General features: G+C 34.8%; 1 protein-coding gene across 1 annotated transcript; it reads left to right on the top strand.

Moving 5' to 3' along the window:
- The first annotated feature begins 10348 nt into the window (after positions 1-10348).
- On the top strand, positions 10349-16856 carry LOC131595115 (plasma membrane ATPase 4-like). Its single transcript, XM_058867387.1, has 15 exons — positions 10349-10569; positions 12013-12132; positions 12433-13431; positions 13654-13779; positions 13862-13966; positions 14054-14198; positions 14279-14443; positions 14640-14878; positions 14965-14997; positions 15091-15172; positions 15266-15426; positions 15515-15688; positions 15790-15969; positions 16127-16308; positions 16409-16856. Exons 1-15 carry the CDS (start codon positions 10522-10524, stop codon positions 16503-16505), a joined length of 2856 nt encoding a protein of 951 aa, XP_058723370.1. The 5' UTR covers positions 10349-10521; the 3' UTR covers positions 16506-16856.

Raw genomic sequence — 16856 nt, 5'->3', positions numbered from 1 at the left:
CAGAGTCATTATAAGGAAGATCAAACACCTACCCTGGCATTACCTCAAATTACATCTAAAAAGTCAAACTTTAATTTCAGCTTATTTTTATTATTTCTGTTATTTAAATTTACTTATTGCATTATAACAAAACACCTATTTGCTCTTTTGTTTAATTGACTTAAATAACTTGTGTTTCCTACGCAATCCTCGTGATCGATACTTGGGGTAAAACCCATTATTACTACATCGGTGAAAATAGTACACTTGCTATTTTTCCGATCAGTTGTCTTAGGATGATGGTTGCTGGAAGGAACGATGATGCCATTGTTGATACATTGAGGATGTTGGCTGGATCTCTTGGTCATATTCCTCAAGTGAATGATGGTAATCGGAATGGTGATGATGATGAGTATCGTGCTTTTGGGAAGTTCTAGAGGAACAATCCACCTATCTTTTAGGGAGAGCATGAACTTGATAAGGCGCAAGCTTAGTTGAAGGCGATTGAGAAGATCTTTTGGGTTATGAATTGTACTGATGCATAGAGAGTGCAGTTTGGTACTCACATGATCGAGAAAGAAGCTGAGGATTGGTGGGGTAATACTGCTCAGAGATTTGATAAAGAGGGTATTCAGATTACTTAGGATCTTTTCCGCGATGCATTCTTGGAGAACTATTTTTCGGAGGATTGTCGTGGGAAGAAAGAGGTGGAATTTCTAGAGTTGAAGCAAGAGAATAGAACTGTGGCAGAGTATGCTGCAAAATTCCAAGAGTTGATCAAATATTGTCCTCATTACAATACTATGAATGCTGAGAGGTTGAAGTGTTTGAAGTTTATGAACAGTGTGAGGCATGACATTAAGAAGGCTATTGGTTACCAACAGATTACTCGTTTTGCGAAGTTGGTTAACAAGAGTCAGATTTATGACGAGGATAGTATGGAGGAAAGGAAAGTGGGGGAGGATCTAGTGCTCCGGTTAAGTGCTTCAAGTGTGGTGTCGAAGGACATCGTGCTAATGAATGCAACAAGAATTCTGTTAAGTGTTTCAAGTATGACAAGCTGGGTCACAAAGTTGTGGATTGCAAAGTTGGTTTGGGTGTGACTTGCTACAATTGTGGTGAGCAAGGGCATATTAGTACCAAGTGTGACAAACTGAAGAAGGACCAAGCGAAATAAAGGGTGTTTGCACTGTCCGGTGCTGAGGCCACTACTGATGATAGGCTAATCCAAGGTACGTGCTTTATTAATGGTACACCTTTGATTTCTATTATTGATACTGGTGCAACGCATTCTTTCATTTCTTTGGATTGTGCTAAGAGATTGAATCTTGTGTTGTCTGATATGCGTAGAAGTATGGTTATTGATACACCTGCAATGGGTTCTGTGTCTACTTCTTTTGTGTGTTTGAATTATCCGTTGAGTATCTTTGGTAGAGATTTCGGAATCGATTTAGTTTGTATTCCGTTAGAGCAACTTGATGTAATTTTGGGTATGAACTGGTTGGAGTTTAATCGTGTGTATATCAACTATTTTGATAAGACGATTATTTTTCCTGAAACGGATGTTAAGGAAAGTGTGTTTTTATCTGCTATGCAAGTGGATGAATCGGTGCAAGATGGTACTGAGTTGTTTATGTTATTGGCAACTTTGAATGTTCATGAGAAGAGAACAATTGAAGAATTGCCAATAGTTCGTGATTTTGCGGAAGTATTTCCTGAGGATGTAAGTGATTTACCGTCGAAACATGCAGTTGAGTTTTCGATTGATTTAGTTCCTGGAAGTAGTCATGTATCGATGGCTCCGAATAGGAATTCAACTTCTAAGTTGAAAGAGTTGAAGAGTCAACTGGAATATTTGCTTGAGAAGAAGTTTATTCGTCTGAGTGTGTCGCCGTAGGGTGCACCTGTTTTGTTGGTGAAGACAACTGAACAAAGTAACAATTAAGAATAAGTATCCACTTCCGAGAATTGATGATTTGATGGATCAATTGGTTGGAACTTGTGTGTTTAGCAAGATTGATTTGAGGTCTGGGTATCATCAGATTCGTGTGAAAGTGGAGGATATCCAGAAAATTGCTTTTAGAACAAGGTATGGACACTATGAGTATCCACTTATGCCGTTTGGTGTGACTAGTGCACCTGGTGTATTCATGGAGTATATGAATATGAGTTTTTATGAGTATCTGGATAAGTTTGTGGTTGTGTTCATCAATGATATATTGATATATTTTAAGAGTGAAGATGATCATGCTGAGCATTTGAGGATTGTGCTATCAGTGTTGAAATAGAAAAAGTTGTTTGCTAAGCTTTCTAAGTGTGAGTTTTGTTTGAGGGAAGTGAGTTTCTTTGGTCATGTGATTTCAAGTGGAGGTATTTCTGTTTATCCGTCGAAGATTGAGGCTCTATCTCAATGGGAAGCTCTTAAGTCTGTTTCTGAGATTAGAAAGTTTTCTTGGTTTAGCTGGTTACTATAGGAAGTTCATTGAGGGATTTTCTAAGTTATCTTTGCCGTTGAAGCAGTTGACTAGGAAGGGTCAAGCTTTTATTTGGACTTCTCAATGTGAAGCGAATTTTCAAGAGCTTAAGAGAAGGTTGACTACTGCTCTTATTTTGATTTTGTCGGATCCGTTGGAACCATTTGTTGTGTATTGTGATGCTTCTTTGATGGGTTTGGGAGGTGTGTTGATTCAAAAAGAGCAAGTGGTAGCTTATGCTTCAAGGCAACTTAAAGTTCATGAGAGGAATTATTCGACGCATGATTTAGAGGTGGCCTCCGTTGTCTTTGTTTTGAAACTTTGGAGGCATTATTTATTTGGGTCGAGATTCGATGTGTATAATTATCACAAGACTTTGAAGTATTTGTTTGATCAAATAGAGTTGAATATGAGGCAAAGAAGATGGTTAGAATTCTTGAAAGATTATGATTTTGGTTTGAACTACCATCCTGGAAAGGAGAATGTTGTAGCCTATGCATTGAGTAGGAAATCATTGCATATGTCTATGTTTATGATACGAAAGATGGAATTGTTGGAACAATTATTTGAGTTTGGTTTGTGAAGCGACTACTTTGTGTGTTAAGCTTGGTATGTTGAAGCTTACTTGTGGTATTCTTGATGAGATCAGAGAAAGTCAGAAATCGGATTCGAAATTGGTTGACATAATGACATTGATTAGTCAAGGTAAAGGTGGTGAATTTAGGATTGATGAGAATGGTGTCATGAGATGTCATGATAGAGTTTGCATTCCCGATGTTGTAGATTTGAGAAAGAGGATTCTTAAGGAAGGACATAGAAGTGGTTTGATTATTCATCCTAGTGCTACAAAGATGTATCAAGATTTGAAGAAATTATTCAGGTGGAAAGGTATGAAAAAGGATATAGCGGAATTTGTTTATTCATGTTTAACTTGTCAGAAGTCAAAGATTGAACATCAAAAACTTCCTGGTTTGATGAAACCGTTGTCTATTCCTGAGTGGAAGTGGGATAGTATTTTTATGGATTTTGTTTCGGGTTTGCCGAGAACGTCGAGTAATTGTGAAGCGATTTGGGTCATTGTGGATATACTGACAAAATCTACCCATTTTATTCCGATGAGGATGGATTATTCGATGGAGAGACTTGCGAAGCTATACATCAAGAGAATTGTTTGTTTGCATGGTAGTCCGTCGAGTATTGTTTCTGATAGAGATCCGAGGTTTACTTCGAGATTTTGGAAAGGTTTGCAAAGTGCTTTGGGTACTCAGTTGCGTTTGAGTTCGACGTATCATCTGCAAACTGATGGTCAAACGGAGAGGACGATTCAGTTGCTTGAAGATCTTTTGAGGTCTTGTGTTTTGGAACAAGGAGGAACTTGGGATAGTTTCTTTCCTTTGATCGAGTTTACGTATAACAATAGTTTCCATTCAAGTATTGGAATGGAGCCTTTTGAAGCTTTGTATGGTCGAAGGTGTAGAACTCTTTTTTGATGGTATGAATCTGGAGAAAGTGTTGTGGTTGGACCCGAGTTAGTTCAACAGACTACGGATAAGATTAAGGTGATTCAAGAGATGATTATGGCTTCTCAAAGTCGTCAAAAGAGTTACCAAGATAAAAGGAGGAAAGCACTTGAGTTCGAGAAGGATGAACATGTGTTTCTTCGAGTTACGTCGGTAACGGGTGTTGGTAGGGATTTGAAGTCGCGTATGTTGACACCGTGTTTTATTGGTCCTTATCAGATTTCCGAGAAAGTAGGCGAAGTGGCATATCGGATGGCATTTCCGCCGTCACTTTCTAATTTGCATGATGTCTTCCATGTGTCTCAATTGAGGAGGTACATTGCGGATCCATCGCATGTTGTTCAATTAGATGATGTTCAAGTAAGGGATAACTTGACGGTTGATACATCACCTGTGCGAATTGAGGATCGAGAGGTGAAGAAGCTCCATGGTAAGGAAATCGCTTTGGTGAAAGTAACATATTCTGCAACTTTTTCATCTTCTCCCATAGACAACAATTCATATTGTCGATGCAAGGTCTACAACTTGACAACCTTGACTTTCTCAACCTTGACTTTTCGGTTTCATTTGCAGCTAGCGGATGAACGTTGTCAATAACCATTTGTAGCTATCATGGAAGCCAAACAAGGATTGAATATGTTTTTTTCATTGGATCCAATTTTTTCCGTCAAGCATTGGAAGAGAATTCAGAGTGCTCTTATCACTAGTCATTTTCACAGCAGTTGATTCACTTGCTCTAGAAACACGATCTCAGATGTGGAGTTCTTGAAAACTCGATCAAGAACAATAACTAGGCTCTGGATATCAATTTGTTAGTGCGTGAGGCAGTTTTAGTGATAAGAGAGAAAGAGAGAAAATAAGGAAATAAGGATTTATATTCACTTGAATTGTAATGGGGTGTACAAATAATGATACATACCATGACTATTTATATACAACTCTGATTATGCTTAGGCTTACACAACTTGAATTATATTTGATATTATTAGATTATATCATATTTGATATTATATGTAATATCTCAATAATATATCAATCTCAATAATATCTCAACAAGATCGTCCAACCTAGTCTGCACACCTTAAACATTAATACATATTTATCTAGAGCTAAATTGTTGAGTTTACCTAATCTCTCATACAACATGCCCTTTTCAATCACAAATTACACCAAAATGATGTACCCACCATTCCCCTAACCACATAAAACAAGTTATCCTTTACCTAAATCTTTGTGCTTATGCCACCACTTTTACAAACAAATTACAAATCTACTCACCTGGTGGGTGCTTTCCTCCCCCCGGCCGCCCATAAATACAAGACCATAATTTATTCCATATCTATTAGATAAAACCTGTAACACCCTTCTAATACCCCACATAAATATTAAACAATAATCAGAGTAAAACATGAAAAGGGCATTACAACTTCCATATAATTAAAATAATACTCATGTCATGCCATAACAAGGAACGTTAAACCCAAATATCATTCAGATCGTCATGTTAACACAGCGGAATTATATTTAACATCTGAACAATGCAACATCCAAAGTCATAGACTTAAAACACCACCATAAATAAAATACTGAAATAAAAAGAGTTCCACAAATAACTCTAAACAACGCCCCCAGTGTTACACGACCAGAGCATGACACGGACCCAACTGACTCTAACGAACTACTTGACGAGCTAATCCTCACCAAGTACAAGAGCTACTCCTCAATCTGAAAAATAACAACAGTAAGGGTGAGTCTCATTCACATTTAACTAATGTTATAAGGTATAGATAATAAGATATCATTTCACATGCCAATCACCCAATTACAGTTACGATCAGAGTAAAACCCTACAATCAGTAAGCAAACAACCAATCAACACATATTATAACATTGGACAATCTTCCATTCATGTTATAATAGCACAAACAGCCTAATGCAATGCAACTACATGCATGTGGTACCAAAATCTGGGATAACCCAACTCACCGATCCACCATCGTCAAGGATACGGTAATACCCACTCACTAATTCCACACAATGGGAATTAGCTACCACTGATCCACCATCGTCAAGGAACAGCCACGTAATGATTATGAATGCATGCATCAACCATAACATGCTCATCACCCACATAAATCGACCAATGTCATAATCATCAATTACCACGATAAATAGCCACACATAATCAAATAAAATTGAGTCACAACTCAAAACACCATTTTATTATATAAATTATTTGATTAGCTTCACTATACTCGAAGCGGCTCTAAAATTCGGTTTACGGTTTAAAAGTTACACATTTTTAAACTTTTCAAAATGGCCTGTCACCAACAGCACGCGGCGCCAACCTTAGTTCGCGGCGCGAACTGAGCGAGTCAAAAATCCCCAATATTCTGCCAAGCACTTCGCGGCGCAAACATGTGTTCGCGGCGCGGAACGAGAAAGAAGTACGCCTTCGCGGCGCAGCCATATGCTCGCGGCGCGTACTGAATACAACAAAACTTCTTGGCTTTCTGCCAAGCAGTTCGCGGCGCCAACCCCTGGACGCGGCGCGAACTGGCGATTTCCAGAACTCCGAATCGCAGAAAACAGCCTGCGATTTTGCCCCTCTTTCACCGAATCACTACCAAACCAATTCCATTTCAACCAGATTTTACGTACAGCAAACAAGCACATATTATAACACATTTATAATACATTCAACCATCCAATTAACACCATACATGATCAATACAATCATTATAAATCAATTCTCCCAAAACCTAACATTTCTACAACCTAAGCATAACCCAATTGATACGAATAACACGATCAAATTCTATCCTACTACCTATAATCCCATAATAGAAGATAAACGGAAGAGTCCCCCCTTACCTGAAGGTTGATTCTTCGTTCTTCCTCGCGTTGCACTTCCTCGCTTCTCTGCTCTTTCACGTTCAGACTTTCTTCTCCCTTTTGGTTCTCTTCCCACAATTCCTCTTTTTTTTTTCTATTTTATGAAAATAAGCTTTTCATTAGTAATGGGCTTCACCACTGACACCCCCCCTTCTGCTAAAGCGGCACTGGCCCATTAGCCTCATTATTTCCATTTTTCTCAGTTAACTCAAATAATTCTAATATTTAATTCAAAAATTAATTAAATTAAATAAAGAATTTTATGGGGTGTTACAAAACTCTAAAGAAAAGTGTTCATTAATCCACTCTCATTAACCACCATCATTTCACTAACAATAACACATTAACTTATCTCACATGGCGAACCACCAAACCACCTTTATCCCACTTTAAACACATTGTATCCCAATGGAAATAATAAACCTTACAAGATTCCTCATTTTCTCCTAATAAAAAAATATGTAAACAAAGATTCAATTTTAGAGGTGATACCTGAACAAGCCTTGAAGAAATAGAGAAAATAAATTGGTATGGACGAAAAGGAAAATTTGAGTAACATGAGTCAATCTCCCCTATCGAATTTTTTTTACGCTTCCTCTAAGAGAGCCTCTTTCTAATTATGTAATATGTGATGATTACCACCAACTGAAAGACCAATATACTTGGAAGGAACCTGATCCACTTGCAATTCAGCACTTGAGAAGCCTCGTATAACTAAGAAGCAGACATATTAATGCCAACAAGTAATATTGTTTGGAAATTAGGCTTCAAACCTAATATGAGTTCATAAAGTAAAAGTTGACCTTGATTACTTTACACCCACCCAACATTTTCTCCCAAAAAAATATTGTCATATGAAAACTACAATTGTTTGACTCTAAAGTTGAGTATCATCACCAATCTGATAGCCTTTAAATAAACAAACATTAACAAAGATGAGAAACATCGAGTTAAGCCCTTCGACGACTATAAAAAAGGGGACAAAGGATCACCTTGTCTTAAGCCCTTTTCCAAATTGAATTCATCAGTTGGGCTACTGTTAATAAGAACAAAAGGAGAAGTCGAGTTGATATATTCCATCATTCAATTTCTTTATTTGACTATAAAATTCATCTTATTTATCATTGCATCTAAGAATTGTCACTTGACAGAATCATAAGCTTTTTCAAAGTTCACTTTAAAACAAATTAGCTCATTCTTAAATTATTCCGTTCCATCCACCACCTTATGATTAATGATAGTTCCATCAAATATTTGATGACTATGCTTGTGGTTAGTATAATGGTGTATATCCTACCAACAATATACTAAGAAAGAGGTCTTAAGTTTGACATTTGCCAATGTCTTTCCTGACCTAACGCTCTATGTATGTATTTATAATCTTTTAAACCTAGCAAAAACCATAACCGCCAAATTCTTCCTCAAATTCACTCAACTTGACCTCGTTCCTTAAGGGATCTTGTTAGGTAGCCTTTTTTCCTGAGGATCTTTCATGACATGTGTACCACAACCCTAGCACGTGATCAATTTGTCGTTTCTTATATGAGGATTGCTCGCATGTCCCATGCAATTACAAAATGTTGGGCCAAAGTCATTGTGATATGTGGGTTTTATGCTATGATATTTATGGCCGTTCACAACCCCCAAACACGAGATTTATAAAGACAAAGCGCTTAAAAGATTTGACTTATGCGAAGACAATAGGACGATTCAACGACCTTTCACAAAAGCAGATTAATTCTTTGAGACGACATTTCACAAAAGCTAACATTTGCCTCACAATTTTATACAAACATCAATAGTAAAATAATTAACTATTCCTATTTTTCATATAAAATTAATTATATTTTTTAATATATATGAAAAGGCACAACAACATTTTTAAATAAGTGGAGTAACACAATTTTCTTAACCAACAAAAGGATTTCTTTTGTCACATTAAAAAGCAAAACAAAATTAAGCTCATATTATTTTGATAAAGGCCACATTAGATATGTAGCCATCAAAAGAGGAAAATAGAGTGGTCTCGCTCGTAAAATAATATTATCAATCATTGTCAAGAAGTCAATTAAGGTTAGTGGAGTAGAGAATATATAGATAGGTTAACATGGTTTATATGGAGCACTTAACATGGCCAGTACACAACATGGGACCATATAACATGATTATTCTTGATTTAAAATGATGATGATGATAAAACTATTAAGGAATTTTATTTTTTAAAACTAATGATAAATTAAACTAAAAATATTTACTTTCTTGTTACATTTTTTAAAATCGTTAACAATCATATTTTCTTTAATTTGGTTTATGTACTTTATTTTTTTTGTTAATTTTTCTTTTGTTTTATTAAAAATAAACTATAAAACAACATTGATAATTTGTTCTATTTATTTTTAATTGATTAATTTTTTAACTAAAAAGACTTTGCATTGGTTTAGTGGTAATACAATGCACCTTTTGGAGGAAAAATCAATCATTTTAGTTAAATAGTTTAAATTAAATAATAAATAAAGAGTAGAGAAAAAAATTAAACATCAATGTAAAATATTTTTACATTATCAATCAATTAAAGACGTGTAATTCGTTAAATTATATTTTAATTTTTAAAATATTAACGATATGATAAATTTTAGAATTTTGATTGATTATATGTGTAATTTTTTTTTCTGATTTTTATTGTATGTGTAATATTATTTTATATTTTCTGTGTACTACTTTCAATTGAATAGTACAATTTTTTATAGGAATCTAAAATCATTGATTAATAGAAAAAATATTTTCAAAATATACCATTTATTTTTGAAAAAAAACCAAAAAATTCTTTAAAAAACATTCAACCTCCCCATAAAGTTAATTTATATTTAGAAATAAGAAAATTTATAATTTTAAAGTATATTATTTATTTTTGAAATTTTTTAAAAAAATCTTTAAAAATATCAACCTCTCAAAAAGTCAATTTATATTTGGAATTAAAATTTTTACAAATTTAAATTTTTTTCACTTTCTGAATAATCAACAAAATTCTTATTTAATTCATTTCAAGTATAATGGTTGATATTTAAATTTTTTTCAGTTTCTGATATTATCAACCATTATTCTAGCACAGGCACAAATACATTGTATTCAACAGACATTAATTATATACTAAAATATTTTTCATCAGTATAAGAATTCAAATAAACATTTTGGTATTCATTTTTTTTAATGAACCGACAAAATCTAAATATGCCATAAATTTATTAAAAATTATTATATAAAAAAAATACTAAAATTAGCATAAAGAAAATACCAAAATTAATTTCACTATTATGAATACAGTAAAAAGTAAAAACTAACAAGTTACTTGAATCTAGAGAGAGTTGAATTGAGTCATGTTTGATTTTACTTTATAATAAAAAAGGTATATATTTTATTTTTAAATATTTTTCTCATTATTTTATTTTTAAAAAGGGTATATAAATGTGATAGAGGTGTGTGAGCTCATTCACAGCATAGCCACTTTCTTCCTTACATTTCTCCTTTCCTATCATCTTTTTCTTGGGATTCAGAATTCTCATTCAATGGTTCTGTAAAATTCATTTCTCTTTTCAACTTTTCTTCACAAATTCACTTTGCAGTTCCTTTTTAAGTTCTGATTCTTCCCTCACAACATGGCCGCTATCTCACTAGAACAGATCAAGAATGAGTCCGTTGATTTGGTACTTTCCTTTAAACCTTAGGATAATATTTTCTTACACTGTTTTGATTTTGTTGTTCGTCTTCGATGTTATAGATTCATATAACTTTTGATTTAGATTATTGAAATTTTGTGTATTTTATTTCTATTAGCATACTTTACAACACAGCGAGAAAACCGGGTTATGAATAATAGCCCTAGTTTTTTAGTGTATATATGGGGAAGGTAACATGCAGGTGAAAGAAGATGGAGTAATAGTATAACGATACTTTTTTCTTCACACTATGGACGGTGTGAAGTGAAACGGAGAAGCATCTCCATTATTTGTGCCTTGTTTGGTGGGGGAATAATAAGTACTTTTTTCCGTGGTACTTTTGGCTTTTTTTTCTCTTTCTTTCAATATTGATAATGTTATGATGTTCAAGTTTGAATCTTAGCCTTTGAATTAATTGTTTTCGATGTAACTCTCATGTTCAACGGTTCTGACACTAAAAAGGTGGAATCTGGGACCCACTTTTATTTCTTCTTGTTATTTTATTTGACGATTTTGCCCTCAGCATATTTCTGTGAAATTTTTATTTTACCCTTCAACAACATGCATGTTTTGATATCACTTTTTGTGTGTGTGATGTTAATAGCTTTTATGAACATTATGATTTTGGCAGATCTTTCGTGATATCAAACGGTATTTTGAGATTATGGTGTCTAAGGCCTTGTTTGGCTGGCCACGTACTAGTTATTTTTATTTAATTATAATTTTTTTATGTTAGGAATGCTTTTGAATTTTTTAATCATTTTATTAGGAAATTTTGAAAGTTTTTAATTATTTTTATTTATTTATAATTTGTGAAAGTTGCTCAAACATGGTAATTTATGTTTAGGCCAACCTGGTTTCCAAAATAAAAATTGAAATAAATTTCAATAATGATAAAGATATGATATAGTAAAAATAGGGTAAGCAGAATCAAAAAAATTAAAAAATATGACTAGAATATATAATTACCATATTTTGAAATTATATATTAAAAAATTTAATGGTTTTTGTTTGACCAAAGAATTGGTTTTTTTTTTTCTTTTATTTTGAATGAAAGAATTTTTTTCCTTTTATTTTGAATAAAGAATTGGTAGTAGTTCTTAAAAGATAAAATATCTATAATTGAAATGTCTATTTTAAATGATAATTTAAACATAAAAAATTGTAATTAAGAGTTTTAATTTGATGCAAATGATATGTTTTTTTTTATTTTATATTAATGATAGATGTAAATAATTTTTACTAGTACTGAAACTTGTTTCAATTTTGTACATTTGTGTGTGTATGTTACTAAGGGTTGCTATAAGCATGAAATCTCAATAAGATATTGATTATAATAATCATTACAAAATGTGACTCAATTTGTAGCATGAAGGGAATGTGTTGACTGGTAAACAATGTAATTGACTAACATGATCACTTTGTTTATAGGAAAAAATCCCAATTGAGGAAGTGTTTGCACAATTGAAATGTACCAGAGAAGGTTTGTCCTCCACAGAAGGAGAAAGCAGGATTCAAATATTTGGTCCAAACAAGCTCGAAGAGAAAAAGGTTCATTTTCTTTATCATCATATCATTTAATAATTATAGTGTCCTATATGGTGCTCAACATTTGTATCTATTAGTATTTGAAGCCGTTGACCTAACGCTGTCGTGTCTGGTGTATGTGTCGTAACACTCAAAACATGTTAGTGTCTGATATTGACGTGACAGTGTCGTTTCTGATGTCTGTCATAAGTCCTAACGCTCATGCATGAGTGTCTGATGTTGATGTGACACTGCTGTGTCTGGTGTCTGTGTCAGTGATTCTTAGAATATAAATGTAATGATATTATGATTTCATTGATGTAGGAGAGCAAATTTCTCAAGTTTCTTGGGTTTATGTGGAATCCCTTATCATGGGTGATGGAAGCTGCAGCTGTAATGGCAATTGCTCTTGCAAATGGTGGAGGGCAGCCTCCGGATTGGCAAGATTTTGTGGGAATTGTGTGCTTGCTGGTTATCAATTCAACTATCAGTTTCATTGAAGAAAACAACGCGGGAAACGCTGCTGCCGCCCTTATGGCAGGTCTTGCTCCTAAGACAAAGGTTCTTAGAGATGGTAAATGGAGTGAGCAAGAAGCTGCAATTCTTGTTCCAGGAGACATCATTAGCATCAAACTCGGCGACATCATCCCAGCCGATGCTCGTCTTCTAGAAGGTGATCCTTTAAAGGTTGACCAAGCTGCATTAACAGGAGAGTCTCTTCCGGTCACTAGACATCCAGGACAAGAAGTTTTCTCAGGGTCAACTTGCAAACAAGGAGAAATCGAAGCCGTTGTTATTGCAACTGGTGTCCACACATTCTTCGGAAAAGCAGCACATTTGGTTGACAATACAAACAATGTTGGACATTTCCAAATGGTTCTCAAATCAATTGGAAACTTTTGTATCTGTTCCATTGCAGTTGGTATGTTGGCTGAGATTATAGTCATGTACCCGATTCAACATCGCAAATATCGCGATGGTATTGACAACCTGTTAGTACTTTTGATCGGTGGAATTCCTATTGCTATGCCAACTGTTTTGTCTGTGACAATGGCTATCGGTTCTCATAAACTTTCTCAGCAAGGTGCTATTACAAAAAGAATGACTGCCATTGAGGAAATGGCTGGTATGGACGTTCTTTGCAGTGACAAGACAGGAACACTTACACTTAACAAATTGAGTGTTGATAGGAACTTGATTGAAGTTTTTGTTAAGGGTATGGATAAGGAACATGTGATTCTTCTTGCTGCTAGGGCTGCTAGGACTGAAAATCAGGATGCTATTGATGCTGCTATTGTTGGAATGCTTGCTGACCCTAAAGAGGTTTCCCTTTCTTTTCGATTTTCAACTTTTTTTTGTTATATATAGTCCTTGAGTTCATGGTTCTAAATTGATGATGAGGTTGAGGTTACACTGCAAACCTCGATAATGCATCTCCTGCGGCTACAACTGCGGTAGCAGACAGTAACTTAGAACTATGCTTGAGTTGGTTATTAATGAAATGATGGCTTGATTCGATATTTGACGTGTTCACGCATTGTGCAGGCAAGGGCCGGGATAACAGAGTTGCATTTCTTGCCATTCAATCCAAATGATAAGAGAACTGCTTTGACTTACATTGATAATAAGGATGGAAGTTGGCATAGAGCTAGCAAAGGTGCCCCTGAACAGGTAACCTTTGTTTGCTTACCATCTGTGAGATTCATAGTTAAGCACTTAACTGATGCTAATATACTTTTATGTTTGTGAACAGATTATAGAGCTGTGTAACATGAGGGAAGATGCTCAGAAGAAGATTCATGCTATGATTGAAAAGTTTGCAGAAAGAGGGCTGCGTTCACTTGGTGTTGCTAGACAGGTTATTTTTTGGATTCATAGTTGAAGTTTGTATGGAAAATATTCATCTCATTTCATAAACATAAATTCTTTTGATTCATCTTTGCAGGAAGTTCCTGAGAAAACAAAGGAAAGTGCTGGTGCTCCATGGCAGTTTGTTGGTTTGTTGTCGGTGTTTGACCCTCCTAGACATGACAGTGCTGAAACCATTAGACAAGCTCTTAATCTTGGTGTTAATGTTAAGATGATTACAGGTAACTAAACATAGGATTGCAACCGTTACCGCAATTGTTATTTTAGAAACATTATCTTGACTTTTCTTTTGCTCTCTTAGGTGATCAACTTGCCATAGCTAAGGAAACTGGTAGGAGACTTGGTATGGGAACCAATATGTATCCTTCTGCTACATTGCTTGGTCAAGACAAAGATTCAAGTGTTGCTTCAATGCCAGTGGAAGAGTTGATTGAGAAGGCAGATGGATTTGCCGGAGTTTTTCCAGGTTCATATTTGTTTAGCAACTACTATTGCGACACTTTTGCCTTTCGTTCTTTCTTATTTGCATATCTTAATGTTCTTTGAAAACGTGTAGTTCCTAACTATGAAACACTTACACAAACACTCAACATTGACACATAGTCACTAATAATAGTCCTAGCTATGTCCTTAATATAACTCTTTTTTTTAATACTATATAGAACATAAATATGAAATTGTGAAGAAGCTACAAGAGAGGAAGCACATTTGTGGAATGACTGGAGATGGTGTGAATGATGCTCCTGCATTGAAAAAGGCAGATATTGGTATTGCTGTTGCTGATGCTACTGATGCTGCAAGAGGAGCTTCTGATATAGTCTTGACAGAGCCTGGTTTGAGTGTTATCATCAGTGCAGTCTTGACAAGTAGAGCTATTTTCCAAAGAATGAAGAACTACACGGTTTGTTATCATTACATATTCTTTTAACAACTCACTATGGTGAATTAACATTGTTATCATTTGACACCATTTTCCTTGTATTTCAGATCTATGCCGTTTCTATCACTATCCGTATAGTGGTAAGTAGACAGTGTTACTGTGACTATATATGTTATTTTTATAACAATGTATATGAATGCTAATCAATTTGTATTTTTCATTGATGAATGCAGTTTGGATTTATGTTTATTGCATTGATATGGAAGTTCGACTTCTCACCATTCATGATTTTGATTATCGCCATTTTAAATGATGGTAAAACTCTTAACTTATATTTCTATAAAGCATAATTTGAAATCTCCTTATAGAAGCAATGCTGAGTTACAATGATGTGATTTGAAATAATAGGAACTATCATGACGATTTCAAAGGATAGGGTTAAGCCATCTCCATTGCCCGATAGCTGGAAATTGAAAGAAATATTTGCTACCGGAGTTATGCTTGGAGGTTACCAGGCTTTGATGACTGTGATATTCTTTTGGATAGTGCAAGACACTACATTCTTCCCAGTAAGAAATTAAACACTTCACCTTACATTGAATTTCGACATGTTGCCTCAAATTTCTTGACACGCGTTTTGGTTGTTTTCCAATGCAGGATCGATTTGGAGTTAGACATATCCATGACAATCCAGATGAATTGACAGCTGCTTTGTATCTACAAGTTAGTATAGTTAGTCAGGCTTTGATCTTTGTGACTCGTTCGCGTAGCTGGTCTTATGTTGAACGCCCTGGGATGCTGTTATTGGGTGCTTTCCTCATTGCTCAACTGGTAAGGATCCAATAATTGGATAAACAACTTAATAAAGCGCTTAATGAATAAACTTAATGAATAAACATTTATCTCACAGACACTATTGGTATTGTTTTCAGATTGCTACATTAATAGCAGTATATGCCAACTGGGGCTTTGCAAGAATCCAAGGAATCGGTTGGGGTTGGGCCGGAATCGTTTGGATCTATAGCATTGTCTTCTATATTCCTCTTGATGTCATCAAATTCGCCACTCGCTATTTCTTGAGCGGCAAAGCTTGGTCAAATCTCGAAAACAAGGTAATTTCCATAATTCCAATCGTGCTTACCTCTTATGTTTCCTGTTGACATTTTCACTTCAGCTAATAAACATAAAGTAATATATATATATCGAATATTTTCATCACTGTTTTCTATGGATTAAATTGGAACTTTTGTTTGAAAATGCGTGTATCAGACTGCCTTCACTAGCAAGAAAGACTATGGTAAAGGAGAGAGAGAAGCTCAATGGGCTCATGCTCAAAGGACCCTTCATGGCCTCGAACCACCAGAGAGTTCCGGTATCTTCCATGAGAAGAACAGTTATAGAGAATTATCCGAGATCGCTGAGCAGGCCAAAAGACGCGCTGAAGTTGCTAGGTAAACTACAAAACCATACCTAGCTTACGATATTTTCACAGTGATTGTTCGCATTCTTCAAAGTGCTTACGCAATTTTTCTCGAATTTCCCTATTTACAGGCTTCGCGAACTTCATACTCTTAAAGGACACGTTGAATCTGTTGTGAAGCTCAAGGGATTGGACATTGACACCATTCAACAACATTACACTGTGTAACAAAAGCAACACATAAATGTTGCAGTAGATATAGTTATGGAGCAAAGATTCAATGACACTTCAAAGAAGAGATAAATTACCATTAGGTGGGGAGAGTAATCTTTTGTGATATGTCTCTCACAGTGCTTTACTTTCTTAATGTATTTTTCTAGTAATCTTTTGATGCTAGAGACAAAGTAGTTTTAGTTTCAATCAAACATTATGCTTCTCTATGCTTTTGAGACCACTGAATTTTCAATTTGTGGTGTTCATTTTTATTGTATGTCACTTTGAAAGTGGTGGTTGTTAGACAATGAGTTAACCTATTGGGAAACTTGTGGTGAATAAAGGTTTATTGAAGTTCTAATAGCA

The sequence above is a fragment of the Vicia villosa genome, linkage group LG4 (genome assembly GCF_029867415.1).
Source record: "Vicia villosa cultivar HV-30 ecotype Madison, WI linkage group LG4, Vvil1.0, whole genome shotgun sequence".
Lineage (NCBI taxonomy): Eukaryota > Viridiplantae > Streptophyta > Magnoliopsida > Fabales > Fabaceae > Vicia > Vicia villosa.
Note: the sequence above shows the minus strand (reverse complement) of the source record. Positions and strands in the feature narration are given on the sequence as shown.